Source organism: Bos grunniens, chromosome 5, assembly GCF_055505025.1.
Source record: "Bos grunniens cultivar Pamir isolate PY7600 chromosome 5, Bosgru_T2T1.0, whole genome shotgun sequence".
Lineage (NCBI taxonomy): Eukaryota > Metazoa > Chordata > Mammalia > Artiodactyla > Bovidae > Bos > Bos grunniens.
This window is the reverse complement of record NC_141169.1, coordinates 2,125,004-2,144,050: the sequence shown is the minus strand read 5'-3', so window position 1 is coordinate 2,144,050 and position 19,047 is coordinate 2,125,004. Positions and strand designations below refer to the sequence as shown.

Genomic DNA, 19,047 nt, shown 5'->3' with positions numbered 1-19,047 from the left:
GCAGCCTGCCAGGGTCCTCTGTTTACAGAATTATCACCAGCAAGAATACTGGAGCAGGTTGTCATTTCCTACTCCAGGGGCTCTTCCAGACCCAGAGATCAAACCCACCTCTCTTGCACTTTCTGCATCGGCAGGTGGATTCTTTACCAGTGCACCACCTGAAAACCCTGAGTTACAGCATCACTATTTCTTCTAATTCCAAAGATTTCATCTTCCACATTTTAGGTGGATTAAGAGACTTATCAATCTTATTAGACACCTGTCATTCACACCTGATGCTTATTTACCCAGCACTTTATTTGAAGTCACAGTGGGTGTTTTTTTAATCTGTATTTTTAAAAAATGCTTATAGGTGAGATATAATAAGAATAAATTGCATTTGCCAAATGAAAGTCTTTTCATAACTGGTTTCATCAAAGTTTTAATGTTTTTTTGTTTTTCTTGGCCAAACCACTTGTTCCTTTGGCAAAACAAAATACCTAATGCAGTAGACAAATACTCAACTGTCTTTATCTAAATTCAACAGACTTTCCAGTTACATTATTTTTGCTACAGTTACTAACATTGTTTCTGGCTTAAGGATTTAAAGTATCTATTGGGAGTTCCCTAGCAGTCCAGGGGTTAAGACTTGGTGCTTTCATTGCCAGGGTCCTTCCCTGATCAGGGACTGAGATTATGCAAACTGGGCTGGGAGGGGCGGGGGTAATCCACTGACTACTTTCAGCTGAAGCCACAGACATGAAAGGGTTCAGTCAGATAACTCATGAGTCCTCTGTAGCAAGGCAATAAAAATGAGCTACCAGAAAACTACGATGAATTTCTACAAGGTCAAAATCATGTTACAGCATATAAAGGTAACAAATCAACATGTTATACATGTTATACAACTTAAGTTTATAAAATGCTATATATCAAATATTTTAAATTTAAAGAAAGAAAGAAAACTAAACTGGGTACTTGAATACCTCATTTATCTTTAGCTTCTATAAAGAGGTATTATAATCAGTTTAGAGTCCAAGTAAATACTTTGAAAAGAAGAGTCAAAAAGTCACTTCTAAGGATTAGCTCAAAACATAACAGCAGAAAATAAAAGATATACAATAGTTGTATGTTAGATGTTCAAAGCAATAATTCCGAAAAACTCTTCTTAAAAAAAAAAAAAATCATCCACCCTTCCATAGCCCACATATATCTAGTAAAATACTAAGGGAAAAAGGAAAGACTTCTACTATGGTATTTTATAAAGATACTGTAAACAAAAATTGGCTGAATCTTCTAAGTGGTTTCCAGTACTACCTTAGAAGGTCTTTCAGACATTTGAAACATTAATCTTATAAACAAGGAAATTAAGATTCCTAGCTGAGTATAACGGAGAAGGCAATGGTAACCCACTCCAGTGTTCTTGCCTGGAGAATCCCAGGGACAGGGGAGCCTGGTGGGCTGCCGTCTATGGGGTCGTACAGAGTCGGACACGACTGAAGTGACTTAGCAGCAACAGCAGCTGAGTATAAAGCTAACTGCTAGAATCTGAATGCCAAGTGTTGCTCTGGAGGCTAAGGTATATGAATAAAAAAAAGTAGCTGACTTAGCTTAAGAAAAAAACAGTACACCATCACTATACATAGGACCTCAGAAATCTAACCCAAGTCTTTGTTTTCTCACTTGCAAACTCTTAGGATACTGTCTTCCCAGCCAACTTTACAGCACTGTTTTGCTGATCAAATGACAGGCACCTACCCTAGACTTCAGGAGGCAGACAGGTGGAATTCCAGTTAAGAGTTCTAAAAGGAAAGATGATGGATGGTTCTGATTATGAAAAATGTTACTTTTTACACAGGAGACTAGTTGAAAGAGGTAAAAGGCATTTAAGTCAGAGTGCACAGTCTTACAATAAGGGGGAAAGGGAGCTTCAGCTAAAGAAAAGGAAGTGACTGCCTAAGAGCACAATTATAGAGAGAAACAAAGATAACTGAAATCACACAACCATTTAAGAATAAAGTTAACAGATGGTTAAAATATTGCTGGGAGAAATATCAATAACCTCAGCTATGCAGATGATACCACCCTTATGGCAGAAAGTGAAGAGGAACTAAAAAGCCTCTTGATGAAAGTGAAAGAGGAGAGTGAAAAAGTTGGCTTAAAGCTCAACATTCAGAAAACGAAGATCATGGCATCTGGTCCCATCACTTCATGGGAAACAGATGCGGAAACAGTGGAAACAGTGTCTGACTTTATTTTGGGGGGATCCAAAATCACTGCAGATGGTGACTGCAGCCATGAAATTAAAAGACGCTTACTCCTTGGAAGGAAAGTTATGACCAACCTAGATAGCATATTGAAAAGCAGAGAGATTACTTTGCCAACAAAAGTCCATCTAGTCAAGGCTATGGTTTTTCCAGTGGTCATGTATAGATGTGAGAGCTGGACTGTGAATAAACCTGAGCGCCAAAGAATTGATGCTTTTGAACTGTGGTGTTGGAGAAGACTCTTGAGAGTCCTTTGGACTGCAAGGAGATCCAACCAGCCCATCCTAAAGGAGATCAGTCCTGGGTGTTCATTGGAGGACCGATGCTGAAGCTGAAACTCCAATACTTTTGGGCACCTTATGCGAAGAGTTGACTCACTGGAAAAGGCCCTGATGCTGGAAGGGATTGGGGACAGGAGGAGAAGGGGACAACAGAGGATAAGATGGCTGGATGGCATCACTGACTCGATGCACATGAGTTTGAGTGAACTTCGGGAGTTGGTGATGGACAGGGAGGCCTGGCGTGCTGCAATTCATGGGGTCGCAAAGAGTCGGACACGACTGAGCGACTGAACTAGACTTCGAGTCTAAAGAGAAACCAACCTCTGGCCCTGTGTCACTAGATTATAGAGACTTGTGAAGGGCTTTGTGCTTGGCCGCAGCTCACCCTTTTCTTTCAGAGTCTATTAATGACTGATGAGAACACTGAAGACAGTCTTACCAAATCTTCAGGTGAAAAGTTAAAATAGGTGCCTAATACAGCTGTAGAGATCATGCTTTATTTTTATGGGCATGGCCAGGAGCCAATCTAGTGCCTGACCCACAGTAGCTCCATCAATGTTTCTTGAGCTACAGAATCAAAATTCAAAAGCATATTAACAGGCATTAAGCACTGAAGAAAACCTATCAAAGCCGACTTTAATGGGTCAAATACATTGGGGGTTGGCAAGGAAGGCAACTACACAATGAAAGTAAAATCAAGTTGAGGGACATAGTCTTCCTTCCTCACTCTCTCCCTCTATCTCTCTTGCTTCCTTTCAGCAAACAAAACTAAGACAGCATGCCCAATTTTAATCAATGTGGCAACCCAAAAACTCACAGCATCTTTTCGACTTCAGAGTTAGAAAAGGATTCTCCACAAGGGAGGTGATAGCCTGTACTTCTTTGCACAGTTCAAACCACACTAAGAGTCATTTCTACAGCTCAAGCTATCAAATTTTAAGAAAAGAAGGCAATAATTAAATACCAAGTATCCAGAAGAGATGTCAAAATAATGATATGACTTAGAACAATGTTACAGGAGATCTACTAAAAGGAACCAGAACTGTTTACCAAGAGAAGACAAAACTCAAGGGGATGTACAGCCATCTTCAACTATCAGAAGGGATGCCACGTGATTCAGATTCAGATGTCATGTGATTCAGATTCAGAGAGCAGGGAAACAGATTTTGTCTCTAGACCTGGAAAAACGAACTGGAAAGTAATCTGTCCAAAAATGAAACAAGCTATCTCAGGATACATTGTTTTCCACCTTCTGTATCAGTTCATCTCACGTCCAAGATGTTCAGACTAAAGTAGACAATCACTTGACTGAAATATTAAACTAAAGACTGAAATAGTAAACCTTGAACTATCTTAGGTTCCTTTTAGTCTTTAAAATAGGAATGTTTGAGAGTGTACTTTGCAAGCAAAACACAAAGTATTTTATTGTGCAACCCCATAGACGGCAGCCCACCAGGCCCCGCCGTCCCTGGGATTCTCCAGGCAAGAACACTGGAGTGGGCTGCCATTTCCTTCTCCAATGCATGAAAGTGAAAAGTGAAAGTGAAGTCGCTGAGTCGTGTCTGACTCTCGGTGACCCCATGGACTGCAGCCCACCAGGCTCCTCTGCCCATGGGATTTTCCAGGCAAGTACTGGAGTGGGTTGCCATTGCTTTCTCTAAGTAGTAGGTAGTTCTTTTTGCTAAGTAAAAAGGGAAATTCTTTCTCTCACATCTTATGATGCATTAGTTCCTCTCCATTTGGAATGAAAGGCATACAAGACTCTCTATGGGTCTAACTGAAATAAAATTTCTCCAAAAAGATTGTTTAAAAAGATGAAATGAACTGATATCCAAGAGAAGGAAATTGTATATAATGCTGCTTCCATATGTTGGTACACAGCAAAAGCCTCAATTCTAGAACATAATCCAGATAATGTTTGTGGTGCTCGCTTCGGCAGCACATATACTAAAATCAGATAATGTTTGTGATAAGAGTTATATGCTATGCTTTTGATACTAGAGATCTATGTAATAGATTGCAGGTTTCCTCTCAGATATTTAAAAATCTTTACCCAGCTAAAAGCTTTGAGGATATTTTTGGAATGTATAATGTAAATGTAATTTTTAGGCTGAAGGGCTAAATTATCTTTTAAAAAAATTAAGAGCTCAATTAAAATGGTCTTCTCTTTCTCTAAGATCTGTAGCACAAAAGAAATCACTAAGGGGTGGTTTACCAACATCCAGAAACAGTGCTCCAAAATTTTAAATCTAAACTGGATTCAAATTTCAGCTTGAGAACCAAGACTTGTAGCAATATGATGACCAAGAAGTTACTCAACTTAACCATGCCTGTTTCAGCATGTGTAAAATGAGGCTAATGAAACTATCCACCTCCCACACAGGCTGTTATAAGAATAGAAGAAAAGTAAAATACTCAGCACGGTAAGAACTCACTAAATGTTAGCTATTATTATTACTTTACCTTAATAAATCTTTAAATTTCCAACTGATCACAGGCATTTACCCTACAAATTTCCTTTATCTCTCTAGTAACACTCAACCATAATTATTAAAATTGTGTTAAGTGATCTTGTACAAAAATGCAAGGGAAAAAAAAAAAAACACAAAAAAGAACCACCCAGGTTCCTGACATTCACTTTTTCAGATCTTATGCTTTATAAAGAAGTAAAAATAGAGGAGTAAAAATAGAACATGGAATCAGAGCATCTTTGTAAATTCTAGACTCAGTAGTTTAATAATAGCATCAAATATCTAATATCACAACTATTAAAAAACTGCATTCTATCAAATAGTGTCCATGGACTTACACACTACACAATCACTAATTAAGATCTATTGTGGGGTAGTAATAATAAAGATGGAGAGCTTACACTGGGCCAGGTCCTAAAGTGCGTTTATGTATATTTGTCCTGACAACCGTATGAACTATATACTATTATTATGGCCATTTTAACAAATCGAGAAACAGAGGCACAGATAGGTTAATTAACTTGCCCCAAATTACACAGCTAGTTAAACGAACAGAGGTGCACACAATCAAGATCAAAAGTCCACTAGACTTGACTGCCTCCGAAGAAACAGATCAGGGTGGACTCGTTGGGTATTTTTGTCCTAACACGTGCAAACTGATTTCACGCCCAATTAATGACTACATTTTAACACTTTTCTGACTAACAATCATGTATCTGCAAATGAAAGCTGGCCCTACATTTACAAGCAAAGAAAATAAATAGCAGCAGTAAAGCTGTTAGCTTGAGGACCAATTGTTGGCCAGTATTCATATGACGTTTCCATATGAATATGGGTCGACCTGCATCGCTGAATGTAAGTGACCCACAAGTCAGACCCACGCAGGCTGCAATGGAACTGCGTAACCCCCACCAGCAAGCGGTCATTTCAAAATCCCTCCAAAAAGAAAAGACTTGCCAATCGGCACTTTGTTCGAAGACAGGACAAAATGGAAGTTGCACAAACACTTAGTCATCAGTAAGTGCTGAAGTTACACATCACCTAGTTCGCAAAATCAAACCGGCAGCTAAGTTCCTAATTCCGAAAGAAAGAAAAAGGGCTGACGCTCGGTTGACTGACTGCAGGGTGAAGGCACCTAGGGCCCAAGCGGAAGCGAGTCAGAGAGGAAAAACTAGCCCCCCGACGGGGACCCACCACATGCGCAGCCACTCTGGGGACCCCGGGGACTTTTCAGGGCCCTTCCATTTCTCTCCCGAGGGCCTGTCCCATCTCCGGGCTTCCCCGACGACGTGTGTTCCCAGGGCGAGACCGCAAAGGCAATGCGCAGGCAGAGGGGACAGGCCTGGGATCTGAACGCCCAGACCCAAGGACCGCGGTAGCAAAGTCCCCTGAGGCGCGGAGGCGCCGCCCCCCCGCCCCCCGCGGCCCGCACCTGCAGGGTGGTGATGTGCTTGTCGTTGAACTTGTTCTCGCAGTAGCGCAGCACCAGCGACGTCTTCCCCACGCAGCCTTCCCCCAGCAACACCACCTTGAACGAGTAGGTTCGGCCCGCCGCCGCCCCGCCGCCGCCGGCCGCAGCCATCCCGTCGCGTCCCCGCCGCGCCGAGCTCCCCACAGCCGCCGCGGCACCTTCACAGCCGCGGCCCGCGCAGCCCCTCCGCACCGGCGCCCCCCGCCCCGGACGCCGACCCCACTGCGCCTCCGGGAGAGGCCTGGAAGCGCCGAGGGGAAAGTCCGAGAGTGCAGGGCCCCGGGCACCACGTCAGGAACCTGGGGAGAGGCGAGCAGCGCCCGCTCTCCGCCTCCCTCTAATGGCGTCTCCTTCCTCCTACGTCACACGTCGGGTCACGTGACGGACGCGGCGGGGGCGGCCCCCGGGACAAGGCCCCGGAGCGCGCCTGGGTGTGGGCGGAGCCTGCGGACCCGGCCCCGGGCCCGAGCGAGACCCGCCGGGACAGCTCTAGCGTTGCTCGATTGTCTGCGGGCCGCCACATCTCTGCAGCTGGTGGGAGCCTGCGTACAACGAGGAATGAGGAATTTGAGGCGAGCCCAGCTCAGGTGGAATGTTCAAGTACACAATGTTCTCGTTCTTGCCCAGGGAATGTTCACGAGGCTAATGACCTCTCCCTTCCGGAGGTCCCGGTAAAACGATTTTGCCAAGGTGCCCCCTCAGTATCTTTACAGTCTTTCTCTGTGGGGTCCCAAATCCTAACTATTGAATTTCTTTCAGTTCTCCAGACCACCTGGACTCCTCCTTAAATTTCAGTGTCTTACCTTAAACCAGAAGGTTTCCCGGACCATCCCATCTTTTTCCCTGTCATTTCATCTCTCTCCCCACCGGTGTATCTTCTCTAGCCCAGCTTACCATACTTCGTGGAAATTACCATGTTCAATATTTGTCTTTCCTTATTAGGCTGTAGACTTCTTAAAGACAAGAACTGTGTGAGACTTGCCCACCCTTGAGTTTCTGACCTCAGGTGCCAGACACATTACTAGTATTCTATAAGTATTTGGGGAAGGAATGAATAAATGGTACCTCTCAGGCAGTTATGCCTTGGTTTCCCATTTTTTGCTGTCTTTCATGAAGCTTTTTCCACCATGAAACTTTTGACATTCCATGTTGACTCCGCCTTGACAAGCCTGTCTGATTTGATGATTTCCTCCTGTGCCTCCCCTTTCTTTCATGAAATAAATTATTCCGAGATACCATACCAGTGTTTCTAAAAGTTTGCAACCAGAAACCTGATGTCATCAAACATTCTTTTTCATGAGATTCCTCTTCCACTTCAAACTAGATAGTCCATTCAATGATTCAACAAATATTTGAAGGTGCCCACCATATGCAAGGAGATCCAACCAGTCCATTCTGAAGGAGATCAGCCCTGGGTGTTCTTTGGAAGGAATGATGCTAAAGCTGAAACTCCAGTACTTTGGCCACCTCATGCGAAGAGTTGACTCATTGGAAAAGACTCTGATGCTGGGAAGGATTGGGGGCAGGAGGAAAAGGGGACGACAGAGGATGAGATGGCTGGATGGCATCACTGACTCGATAGACGTGAGTTTGAGTGAACTCCGGGAAATGGTGATGGACAGGGAGGCCTGGCGTGCTGCGATTCATGGGGTCCGCAGGGAGTCGGACACGACTGAGATACTGAACTGAACTGAACTGAACTGAACCATATGCCAGGCACTGTGGTAAATAAGATACAATGCCTTGTCATTAAGACTTAACTGTTTAGCAGGAAAAACAGAAACGGTCATTATTCAATTGAGTGATTTCATCTTTATAAAGCAGTTCTGAGTATTTGCAAATGTATATGGGGACCCAGGGGCTTTCCAGGTGGCGCTAGTGGTAAAGAAACTGCCTGCCAATGCGGGAGAGGCTAGAGATGCCGGTTCGATCCCTGGGTGGGGAAGATCCCCTGGAGTAGGAACTGGCACCCCACTCCAGTATTCTTGCCTGGAAAATTACATGGGCAGAGGAGCCTGGCGGGCTGCAAAGAGTTGGACGCGACTGAGCACAGCACGAATGATGGGAACCCATCTGGTTTAGCCTACTAGGGAAAGCTGCTGCCGTTGGAAAGGTGTAATCTGGATTAAGAAGGGAGGAGAGCTCTGCAAGCAGAGAGAATAGCATGACCTACAGCCTTGAGGTAGAGATGAAAAACAAGTAAGATAAGAATGCAGAGAACTTCAGATGAGACTAGCATGGAAGCCAGGAATCAATACTGAAAGGACCTTTCAGCAAATGAAGGGTTTTAATTAAAGAGGCTGATATAATCAGATTTGACATTTAAAGGATCTCTCTGGCTATAATTTGAAAATTGGATTGGAGAAAGATAATACTGCTTCTATTTAGAATCAGCCATTAAAGAAACCTTATGTTTTTATAAAATATCCTCATCCTTGCCTCTAAGGATGTATTCTCTACTTCTCTCCACATTCCTGCTCTCAGAGTCTTTGGATATTCATGAGTTGTTCCAGAATTTGGAAGAGACTTCATTTTGAAGGGACCCATTCCATTGTCCATTCTGAATTTTTAATATTGAATGGAAATTTAGCTCTCACTGCCTACAATAAATTGTCCCTCGTTCAACCAACACAACATGTATCTAATCTCTATTCTCTGTGAAACATCTTTATATTAATACATGTGAAGAAAGCTGTATGATCTTCCTTTAAGCCTTCTCTTTTCAGTATAGCCAATCATTTCAACCACTGTTCAAATAATATGGATCCTAGATCATTTAATAGCTTAACCATCTTGGAATCTAAACACAGTAGTATTCATCACTGAAAAACAATGAAAACTTTATTGTGAAATAATCTGTCTAAAATTAAAATAATTTTCCAGTTTTAGCTTACAGTGGGGTTTAAGGAATGTTCACAGATTTCAATAAGTCAGTTTGGCACAATTTTGAGCACAGAGTAGGGAAATATAGATGTAAATTGTGGCAGGTTGGTCATGGCCCTTCAAAGATATCAGGTTTGAATACCTTGTGCCTGAAAATGTTACCTTGTTTGGACAACAGATATTGTGCTGCAAATGTAATCCAGTAAGACATGGATTACATGTTTACATGTAATCCTCATCAAGTTTACAGTCTAATGGAACCACAAATAACTGAAACAGTTACAGTAAACTTTGGTAAGTGCTCTATAGGACATGTACATGGAGCTATGGAACCGTAGGAACATCAACTAACCCAGCTGTTCCACAAGATAAGTCAGATCAAATGGGCACATCCTTTATCCTCAATTTTATCAATATTTTGGTAGGTTTGACTCAGCTGGCCACTCTCTTTTTTGTGGCATTTGTGCCCCCTGTGTCTTCCAGGCTATCACAGTCTTCCAGTCTCCCCCTACTTTATTAGCCACATCTTTTCTATCCTTTTGCTTGCTTCTCCACCTATGCACGAGGGCATGCTCTGTCACTTCAGTGTGGCCGACTCTCTGTGCCAGTCTCTAAATGTTAGTGGGCTTCCAGACTCAGTTCTCTCCAATAAAACCCTCTCTCTAGTGACCTCACCCAGTCCTTTGGCTTGAAATATCTACTACATATTCATTACTCTTCCATGTACATCTATCACTCCTGATCACTCCCTTGTGCGCTTGACATGTATATAGGCAACTCCCATTTAACATCATCACTCAAATGTCAAATAGACATATCAAACACCATATGTTTAAAATAGATCCCTTAATTTCTCTCCAAAAGTTGTTTCTTCCCTGGTTTTTCCTGTCTTGGTAAATAATTTTATTATGCGTCTATTTACTACAGCTAAAAGCTAGCTAATATCTTTTTGTTTTCTCTTAATCTTCATATCCATCCACTATAGCTCAAAAAACAGATTTTTTGCTTCTTTTTTTTTAATTGGAGGATAATTTCTTTATAATGTTGTATTGGTTTCTGCCATACAACAACATGAATCAGCCTATATGTATATAGGCTTCCTCTAGAGCCTCCCTCCCCATCCCACCCCTCTAGGTCATCACAGAGCATCTGGCTTGGCTCCCTGTATGAAACAGATCTTGTATTCATCAATTCTCCATCTCTACCACCCTAGTGAAACCAACAATCAACTTTTTTTGTGTGTGTGTAACTACTACAATAGCCCTCTAACATGTCTCCCTGCTTCTTGTTGTTGTTTAGTGTGTTCGACCTCATGGACTATAGCACACCAGCCTCCTCTGTCCATGATATTTCCCAAGCAGGAATACTGGAGCGGGTTGACATTTCCTTCTCCAGGGGATCTTCCCACCATAGGGATCGAACCCTCAGCTCCTGCGTTGGCAGGTGGTTTCTTTACCACTGAGCCACCAAGGAAGCCCCTCCCTGCCTCTGCTTTTTGCCCTGTTACCCACTGCAATATATTCTTCAAACAGCTGCCAGAGTAATCTAAAAAATAAACTCAGACTTCCCTAGTGGCACAGTGGATAAGAGTCTGCCTGACAATTCAGGGGACAAGGGTTCAGTGCCTGGTCTGGAAAGACTCCATAGCCCTGTGCAACTAAGCCTGTGTGCCACACTACAGAGTCTGTGCTCTAGAGCCCACGTGTTGCAACTACTAAACCCCGTGCCCTTAGAGCCCGTGCTCCACAAGAGAAGCCACTGCGATGAGAAGTCCTCATACTGCAACTAGCGTGTAGCCCCACTCGCCACAACTGGAGAGAGCCTGCGTGCAGCAATAGAGACCCGGTGCAGCAAAAATACGTACACAAAAATAAAAACTGCCCTTGACCAAAAAATAAAACTTATAAAACTTAAAAATAAACAGACTCAAATTCTTTACCATGACCTATAAAGTCCTCACGTGATCAGGATGTTGCCTGACTTTCCACCCTCATCTCATACCATCTTCTCTTCCTATCATTATGGTAGGAGGGTCTCATGTGCTTCCATTCTGATCTGCTTACAGGCCTAGTCCTCATCTGCCTCCATGTTCTTGTTTGGAGCAGAGAAAGATTTATTGCAGGGCTGAGCAAGGAGAATGGTTGGCTCATGCTCAAAACCCCCCAAACTCCCCACTGGTTTTCAGGGAAGTGTTTATAGGCAAATTTGGGGTAAGAGCTGCAGGATGTGTGACTTTCTTCTGATTGGTTGACGAGGTAACAGGGCACTACTCTAGGAATCTTGTCCTAAGCCGAAAGTTGCCATCCTCCACCTGGGTGGGAGCCTTAGTTCCTGGTTCTTTACCAGTAGCACCACCTGGGAGGCACTTAGTTCTGGCAGAAGAACTCAGAGATATTATATACATGCATGGCACCCCACTCCATTACTCCTGCCTGGAAAATCCCATGGATGGAGGAGCCTGGTAGGCTGCAGTCCATGGGGTCGCTAAGAGTCGGACACGACTGAGTGACTTCACTTTCCCTTTTCACTTTCATGCATTGGAAAAGGAAATGGCAACCCACTCCAGTGTTCTTGCCTGGAGAATCCCAGGGACGGGGGAGCCTGGTGGCCTGCCGTCTATGAGGTTCGCACAGAGTCAGACACAACTGAAGTGACTTAGCAGTATATGTGTGTGTGTGTGTGTGTGTGTGTGTGTGTGTATACCTTGATGAGGAACCAGGACCCTGATCATCCTGCATTTTTTTTTTTTTGGTTGACTGCTTCTTTTTTGCTTCTGCGTTCCCACACTTCTCTGATCAGTAACTGTTTGAATCTGCTTTGGAACTCAAGGAAGTTCTAGGAGGCTGAAGCCTTTTTTCCTGCAAACAAGAAACAGGGGACACAGAAAGGATTTGTACCCAAGAGGACCACACTGCTCAGCTTCAGTACTTTTGTCACACTCCTAACATTTATTTGTGTCCATGTGTATAAGCTCCATGAGAACAGATACCTTGATGATTGGCACACCACTGAGTCTCTAGGGCCTAGCACTGTGCCCAGGACATAACGGTCACTCAATAAACATTCGCTGCATGAATTGAGGTAGGATAAAGTTGTGATACTTTGTGGGTATTTCCCCCTAGTATTTCCATGAGCCATGAGGCATCCTATGTACCAAGGAAAGATAGGGACAGCAGAACATAGTACAACAAAGATTTTAATTTTAAAAATCATTTATTTATTTGATTATTTTTGGCTGTGTTGAGTCTTCATTGCTGCATGCAGGCTTTCTCTAGTTGCGGTGGGTGGGGGCTACTCTTCTTTGTGTGTGAGGGCTTCTCATTGTAGTGGCCTCTCTTGCTGTAAAGCATAGGCATGTGTGCCCTGCATTACGGGTGGATTCTTATCTACCATATAATCAGGGAAGACTGATTTTCATTTTTAGATTTTGATTTTCAGAAGACTAAGCCACTGTTATGTAAAGAGGTTTTTTTAGTAGAATATATAAGCAACTAGAGTAACTGCTTGCGTTTGTTGCTCAGTTGTGTCCAACTATTTGTAACCCCACGGATTCCAGCCCACCAGCTCCTCTGTCCATGGGGATTGTCCAGGCAAGAATACTGGAATGGGGAAAAAAAAGAATACTAGAATGGGTCACCATGTCTTCCTCCAGGGGATCTTCCCAATCCAGGGACTGAACCCCGGTCTCCCACACTGCAGGCAGATTCTTTACTATCCAAGCCACCAGGGAAAGCCAGGAATATTGGAGAGGATAGCCTATCCCTTCTCCAGGAGATCAACCCAGGAATCAAACCGGAGTCTCCTGCATTGCAGGTGGATTCTTTACTAGCTGAGCCACCAGGGAAGCCCAGAGTTGTTATAATCCCCAGGGACAAGCCATTGTGGAAAGAGCACATCAAACATTAAAGCTTCAAATTCAAAAATTAAAAGAAGGGGAGTTTAAGTATAGCTCTCCCCATCACTCTTGCAACATGCTCTTTTTGTAATAAGTATTTTAAATGCTGATTCGGCCGGAACTACTGCAATGCTTCACCATTGGTACCCGGAGCAATTGAATGCAAAGCCATTAGTCAAATGGAAGGACCCCCTCTCCAAACAATGGAAAGGTCCCAACCCGTTGTTAACCAGTGGTCTAGGATATGCTTGTGTTTTTCCACAGGACGCAGATTCTCCAATTTGGGTTCCGGACAGATTGATTCGTCATGTCTCAGCCCCTCCAATACCGGATTCCACGGCTGCCGCGACCCCGAAAGAGGAAGGGGCCTCCTCTACCTCCGCTTCCCCCACCAGCACAGGAGATGCCACTGACATCGAGACAACTGACTTCAGAGACCTCGGATGACCAAGGAACGGATCTGCCCACCAAACAGGTGTCTCAGCTTCACATACAGGACACTACTCCCCCTGATTCCCTGCGCCGCAGAAACATCCCAGGCAGCCTAACTCAGGCGACCTGGAATGCCCCCATACCCACTTGGGGACAAATAAAAACACTCTGCCACCAGGCACGGGAAATGACTTCCTTGCAGGGATCTCCAGCTTCTCCTGAGAAAATGTTTATTGCCATGCTTGCTTTGCTTTTCTGCCAGGTAAGCGCCTCCCCTATTCCAGCTAAATATTGGGCATATCTCCCAGATCCTCCAACTTTCCAGGTTGTTTCCTGGAATAATGAGCCTATATGGGTCAACACAGACCAACCTCAGCTTTTGGGAGGATTCTATACTTCTTACACTAAAGATAAATATCCTATTAATTTTAATTATACCTTCAGGGGATTAATAGACGATCTTCCTGTTTGCTTTAACTTCCCCAGTAATCCAAAGAGTTTTATTACACCCACTAAAGAAGGGTGTATTGGGGCCTCTACAAAAATAAATATAATAGATTCCTCAAAAATAGATTCCCAGTCTTTACGTCATCGGGTAGTTTGGGTATTAGTGGCCCTCTTGCCTGGGATCCTTGACCCTTATGTTACCCTGTTTTACACCCCCTCCTGGTTATTCAAAGTGCTATAATGTTGCTCCTTCAGATGAAGTGTGGAAGACCATAGATGGTCATACTGGGTATCCGACTTGGACAACTTGTACTTATAGTTCAAGGATTGATTATAGGATACCAGGCGGTGGGAATTATACTATTCAGGACTGGAGCAACCTGAATACGGGTGAGGATCCATTGATCAAGAAAACATTTGAAGGCAGATTTGAGAATTGGAATAGGATCCCTCTTCCTTGGACTACATAAGCCACTAGATGGCATACTAACCAATTTGTTCCTCCTGTGCTGTCTTATACAGCTAAAAGCAAAACCTATTGGCAACCTGAGATTTGGAGAGCCCTTGCTGCTACTGCCCCCGTTTCTTTATCTCGCCCAGATAACGATTCCACTTATTCTGTTTTAGCTTGTTTACTCTCGCCTTATGTTTTCCTTTTTACTAATGACTCCAACAAACTTAATGTATGCATGAATTATTCAGGTGGACCTAACGTGGTAACTTGTGAACAATGTATGCTTTCATCCTGTTTGACCCCTCAATATAATGTTTCCTCTTGTGGTGTTACAATGCCCACCTTATCTCATGATACCCGTGACCGTGACCTCCCACTGGTATGACAATTACGGTCTCACCGTGTTACAACAACTGCAAGATTTAATGAGACAACGGCAGTTTGTGGGTCTACTTATTTTGGGAATATCAGCTTTAATAGCAGCAATTACTTCTGTTACTATGGCAGCATTATCATTGATGCAACAGGTGCATACTGCCCAATATGTTGATGCCATGTCTAAAAATGTTTCTTTAACTCTAGCAACACAGGAAGCTATAGACAGAAAGTTGGAGATGAGGACTGACGCCTTGGAAGAGGCAATTATGCATATTGGAACTGAGTTACAGGCTTTAAAGGTGAAGATGGCTTTGACATGCCATGCTGATTACAGGTGTATATGCATGACATCTTTGAAGGTAAATGAGACAGATTATGAATGGGAAAAGATTAAAAATCATGTCTCAGGTGTTTGGAATAGTTCTGATATTGGCCTGGACTTAGGGAAACTTCATAATCAAATACAGACCTTGGAACACTCTTGACTGGATTTTACCGCCACTGGAGCAGCTAATGACTTTTTTTCACACCTCCTGTAACTTTATTTCTGGGAAAAATATTCTGTCTAATATCCCTAGTTATGCTGTCGTTGGTGCTCTAATCCTACTTCTCATAATCATTCTCCCTTGTATTGTCAGGATTCTTCGGCAGAGCATTCAGAAGCTCGCGACTGAGCTGCATCTGGCTGTTTTAAGAAATAAAAAAGGGGGAGATGTTGGGGACCAGTGTGAGGCGCTCCACCTGTGGCAAAGGTCATGAGGAAGGAGGCTCGACATATGCAAAGGTGGGATCGAGCCTCAGGAGTCCTCCTGGAAATTCTCGAGCATCTACCCCCATAACCAGAGCCTGCCTACTTTACTACTTTGTGCTCTCACCTACACCTCTGACTTTACAGGGGGCTGTCCCCCACCACCTCTTTCGGAGAAGGAGTTAACTTAGAGCTCCAGTTAATAATAATTCCTGGGCGTGACAGGAGTATTTTAACCTACAAACTCCTCTGAAGGTTCTCTAGCCTGCCTGACAGGCTTGTCTGGCCACATGTGATTGCTCACAGCCTCCCAACTGTGAGAGGCACGAGATGCTTTAAACCTTCTAAAAACAGGTTCCTTAGAGAAGTTAGAAAACTACCAGTATGAGTATAGTGGGCTGATTAGAAATTGTATTGGTGAAGGATTTCTCATGTGTTGAGCCAATGTTTGCTGCTAAGTCTCCACATCCCCTGCCCTTATACACATTAATGAATATATAGAAGAAATAAGTATTAACCTTTGATATTAATCATGTTAGACCTTAGGCTAAGCAAATTCTTTCCTTAATTAAAACCCACTACACCCTCACCCTATACGAATGTAACTTTATCTGGTACCTTCGGAAGGTGGCGTCTGTTTTAAGAATAGTCACCCCTGGAGAAATAAGTGTTCTGGTTGACTGACCACTGTCACAAGAAGAGGGTCCTAAATTGTCAGCAGGCCCCCTGGCCAGAAAGATGATGTAACACCCCTAAGACCTCTGTATACATCTGTATGAAGCACGTGACTTTAATAAAAGTCAGGACTGCTGACCCCGCGTGACTTTTGTATAACATCTCAGTGTATAAAAACAGACCCTGGAAAAATAAAAAATGGGATCAGTTCCTCGAAATACTGGTCTCCCCATGTCGTTCTCTCTCTCAAACTCTGGCTGAGTTTCCATCTGGAGCGCGGAGCCCGCCAAGCTTTCTAATTTTGCCTGGGCTTCTAAGATCCGACTGGGGAGGCCTCAGTGTCTCCTCTCCTTTGGGAGAATGGAAGGACGCCTGCAGCCTATGTAAGTGGTGCAAGCTTCTTGTCTTGAAGTTTTATTGGTTTCCCACATAAACCAGGCTACTCAGCCTCTTTTCTCCACTGAATTTTCCTGCTGAGCTATCCTCATTCTATTACTCTTTATATCTCTAATTAATATCTAATTAAAGCCAGTGTATTTGCCGACACCATCTCTCCTTCGAATTTCCCTGAATCAACCGGGGCTGGACCCCGGCACAGAGTAACAGCTTGATTAGTAATTATTAGTCAAGGAGAATCAGGAAAAGCAAGGGAGTTAGACATTGGTAAGTATTCCTGTGACAGATTCCTATTTTTCTCAAATATCCCAACCCCTTTTGTCTTGCCTTCCTCTACTATAGATATAAAAAGAGAAACACTTGAATGAATAGTCTTTGAGTTATAATAATTATACTACACTTATGAGACTCAAAATCATATACTAAAAATTTCACTTTTCACTTTCATGCACTCGAGAAGGAAATGGCACTCCACTCCAGTGTTCTTGCCTGGAGAATCCCAGGGACGGGGGAGCCTGGTGGGCTGCTGTCTATGGGGTCACACAGAGTCAGGCTGCTGTCTATGGGGTGGCACAGAGTTGGACATGACTGAAGCGACTTAGCAGCAGCAGCAGCAAGTTAGAAAGAGTCTTGAATAAGCATTCTGATCCTGAATTTCCTATCTCTGGACTTCTTCTTGAAGAAGACAAATACCTAATTTATATAATCCACTGTAGTATGATTATTATTTGTGGCTCAATATATTCATAAGGATAGCATCCCAAAGAGTTTTGGGAAATCCAAGAGCAAGGAAAACAAATTTCTCCCTTCCTAAAAAAAAGCCAAGAAGGTAACAAGCTTTTTAAAGTTCACCTGTGTCTAGGATGGACCAGGAGCTGTAGAGTAGAGGTGGCTGCATCCAGTGTCTAGACAGAAAGCCTGAAATAGACTTACAGAGTTTCCTTAATGCCAGTGTTAAGAGAGTCTTCAAATGTTTCTATGAGCTACAGAGAAAAATTGACAAAGAACTGGACTTGGAGACAGGGCGATTGGTCATCCCAGTTTGCCCCAGATTCTCCTGATTTGAGCACCGAGAGTCCCACATCCTGGGAAACCCCTCATTCCTGGACCAACTGGAATGGTTGGTCACCCTACTAGAAAAGACCCTGTGGCTAAGACAAGGAGGGCACAGCAGCACTTGAGGGCCAAGTGGCTATGAGAATGCGGATGGATGACAAATGGCTGCATGTCTGGCTGATGATAACTGAGACCCTGATGCCCAGCATCTCCAGAGTTCATAGTGTTACCGAAGCTGTTGCCCCAGAACCATACCCTGCCCCTCCCTTGAGTGGAAACCAATTACTCTTACCTAAATTTCAGGAGGAGCCTACAAAAAGAAAAACAAGGATTGGTTACAACCAATGACAGAAGATTTGACTTCCAGTAGGCCTTGATCTTCATTATACACTCACTGTAATAGCATGCTAAATGACACACCCACCAGCACCATGACAGTTGACAATTGTCATAACAATAACCAGAAAAGTCCAAACAAAGACTGAAAAGGAGTGTTGCACCAGTTCCAGATTCAAACCACACCTGTGTTCTCGGATAAGTCATGAATATTCCTCCCTCTCTTTCCAATACACTCCCTTTTACCTCAACTCTCCTGTACAGATGGTGCTTCCACCCACATTGGGTTGAGAAGTTGATTTGCAAACTAAGTTCCTGCTTCTCCATTCTTTGGCTATTGCATAAAGCTTCTGCTGCTCCAGTCTCAGCATCAGTTTTTCTTTTTTTTTGGCTGGACTGGGTCTTTGTTGCTATGCACAGGCTTTCTGTATTTCAGCATCAGTTTCTTTCTTGGCTATGCAAACCTGAGCAGAAAAAGAAGCCGACAGTGGCTCTCAGCTTGGGCTTGTTGTTGTTCAGTCACTCAGTCGAGTCCAACTCTTTGCGACCCCATGGACTACAGCATGCCAGGCCTCCTCGTCCAGCACCAACTCCCAGAACTTGCTCAAACTCATGTCCATTGAGTCAGTGATGCCATCCAACCATCTCATCCTCTGTTGTCCCCTTCTCCCACCTTCAATCTTTCCCAGCATCAGGGTCTTTTCAAATGAGTCTGTTCTTTGCATAAGGTAGCCAAAGTATTGGAGTTTCAGCTTCAGCATTAGTCCTGCCAATGAATATTCAGGATTGATTTCTTTTAGGATGGACTGGTTGGATCTCTTTGCAGTCCAAGGGACTCTCAAGAGTCTTCTCCAACACCTCAGTTCAAAAGCATCAAT

The 19,047-nt window shown here is 43.6% G+C and overlaps 1 protein-coding gene across 1 annotated transcript in view; it reads right to left on the bottom strand.

Moving 5' to 3' along the window:
• RAB21 (RAB21, member RAS oncogene family) overlaps positions 1-6,830 on the bottom strand; it is a 29,204-nt gene extending 22,374 nt beyond the window's left edge. Inside the window, exon 1 of the mRNA XM_086398677.1 lies at positions 6,431-6,830. Within this exon, the coding sequence (XP_086254803.1) occupies positions 6,431-6,580 (150 nt within the window). The 5' untranslated portion in view covers positions 6,581-6,830. The remainder of the gene's footprint in view (positions 1-6,430) is intronic.
• Between the last annotated feature and the right edge of the window lie 12,217 nt (positions 6,831-19,047).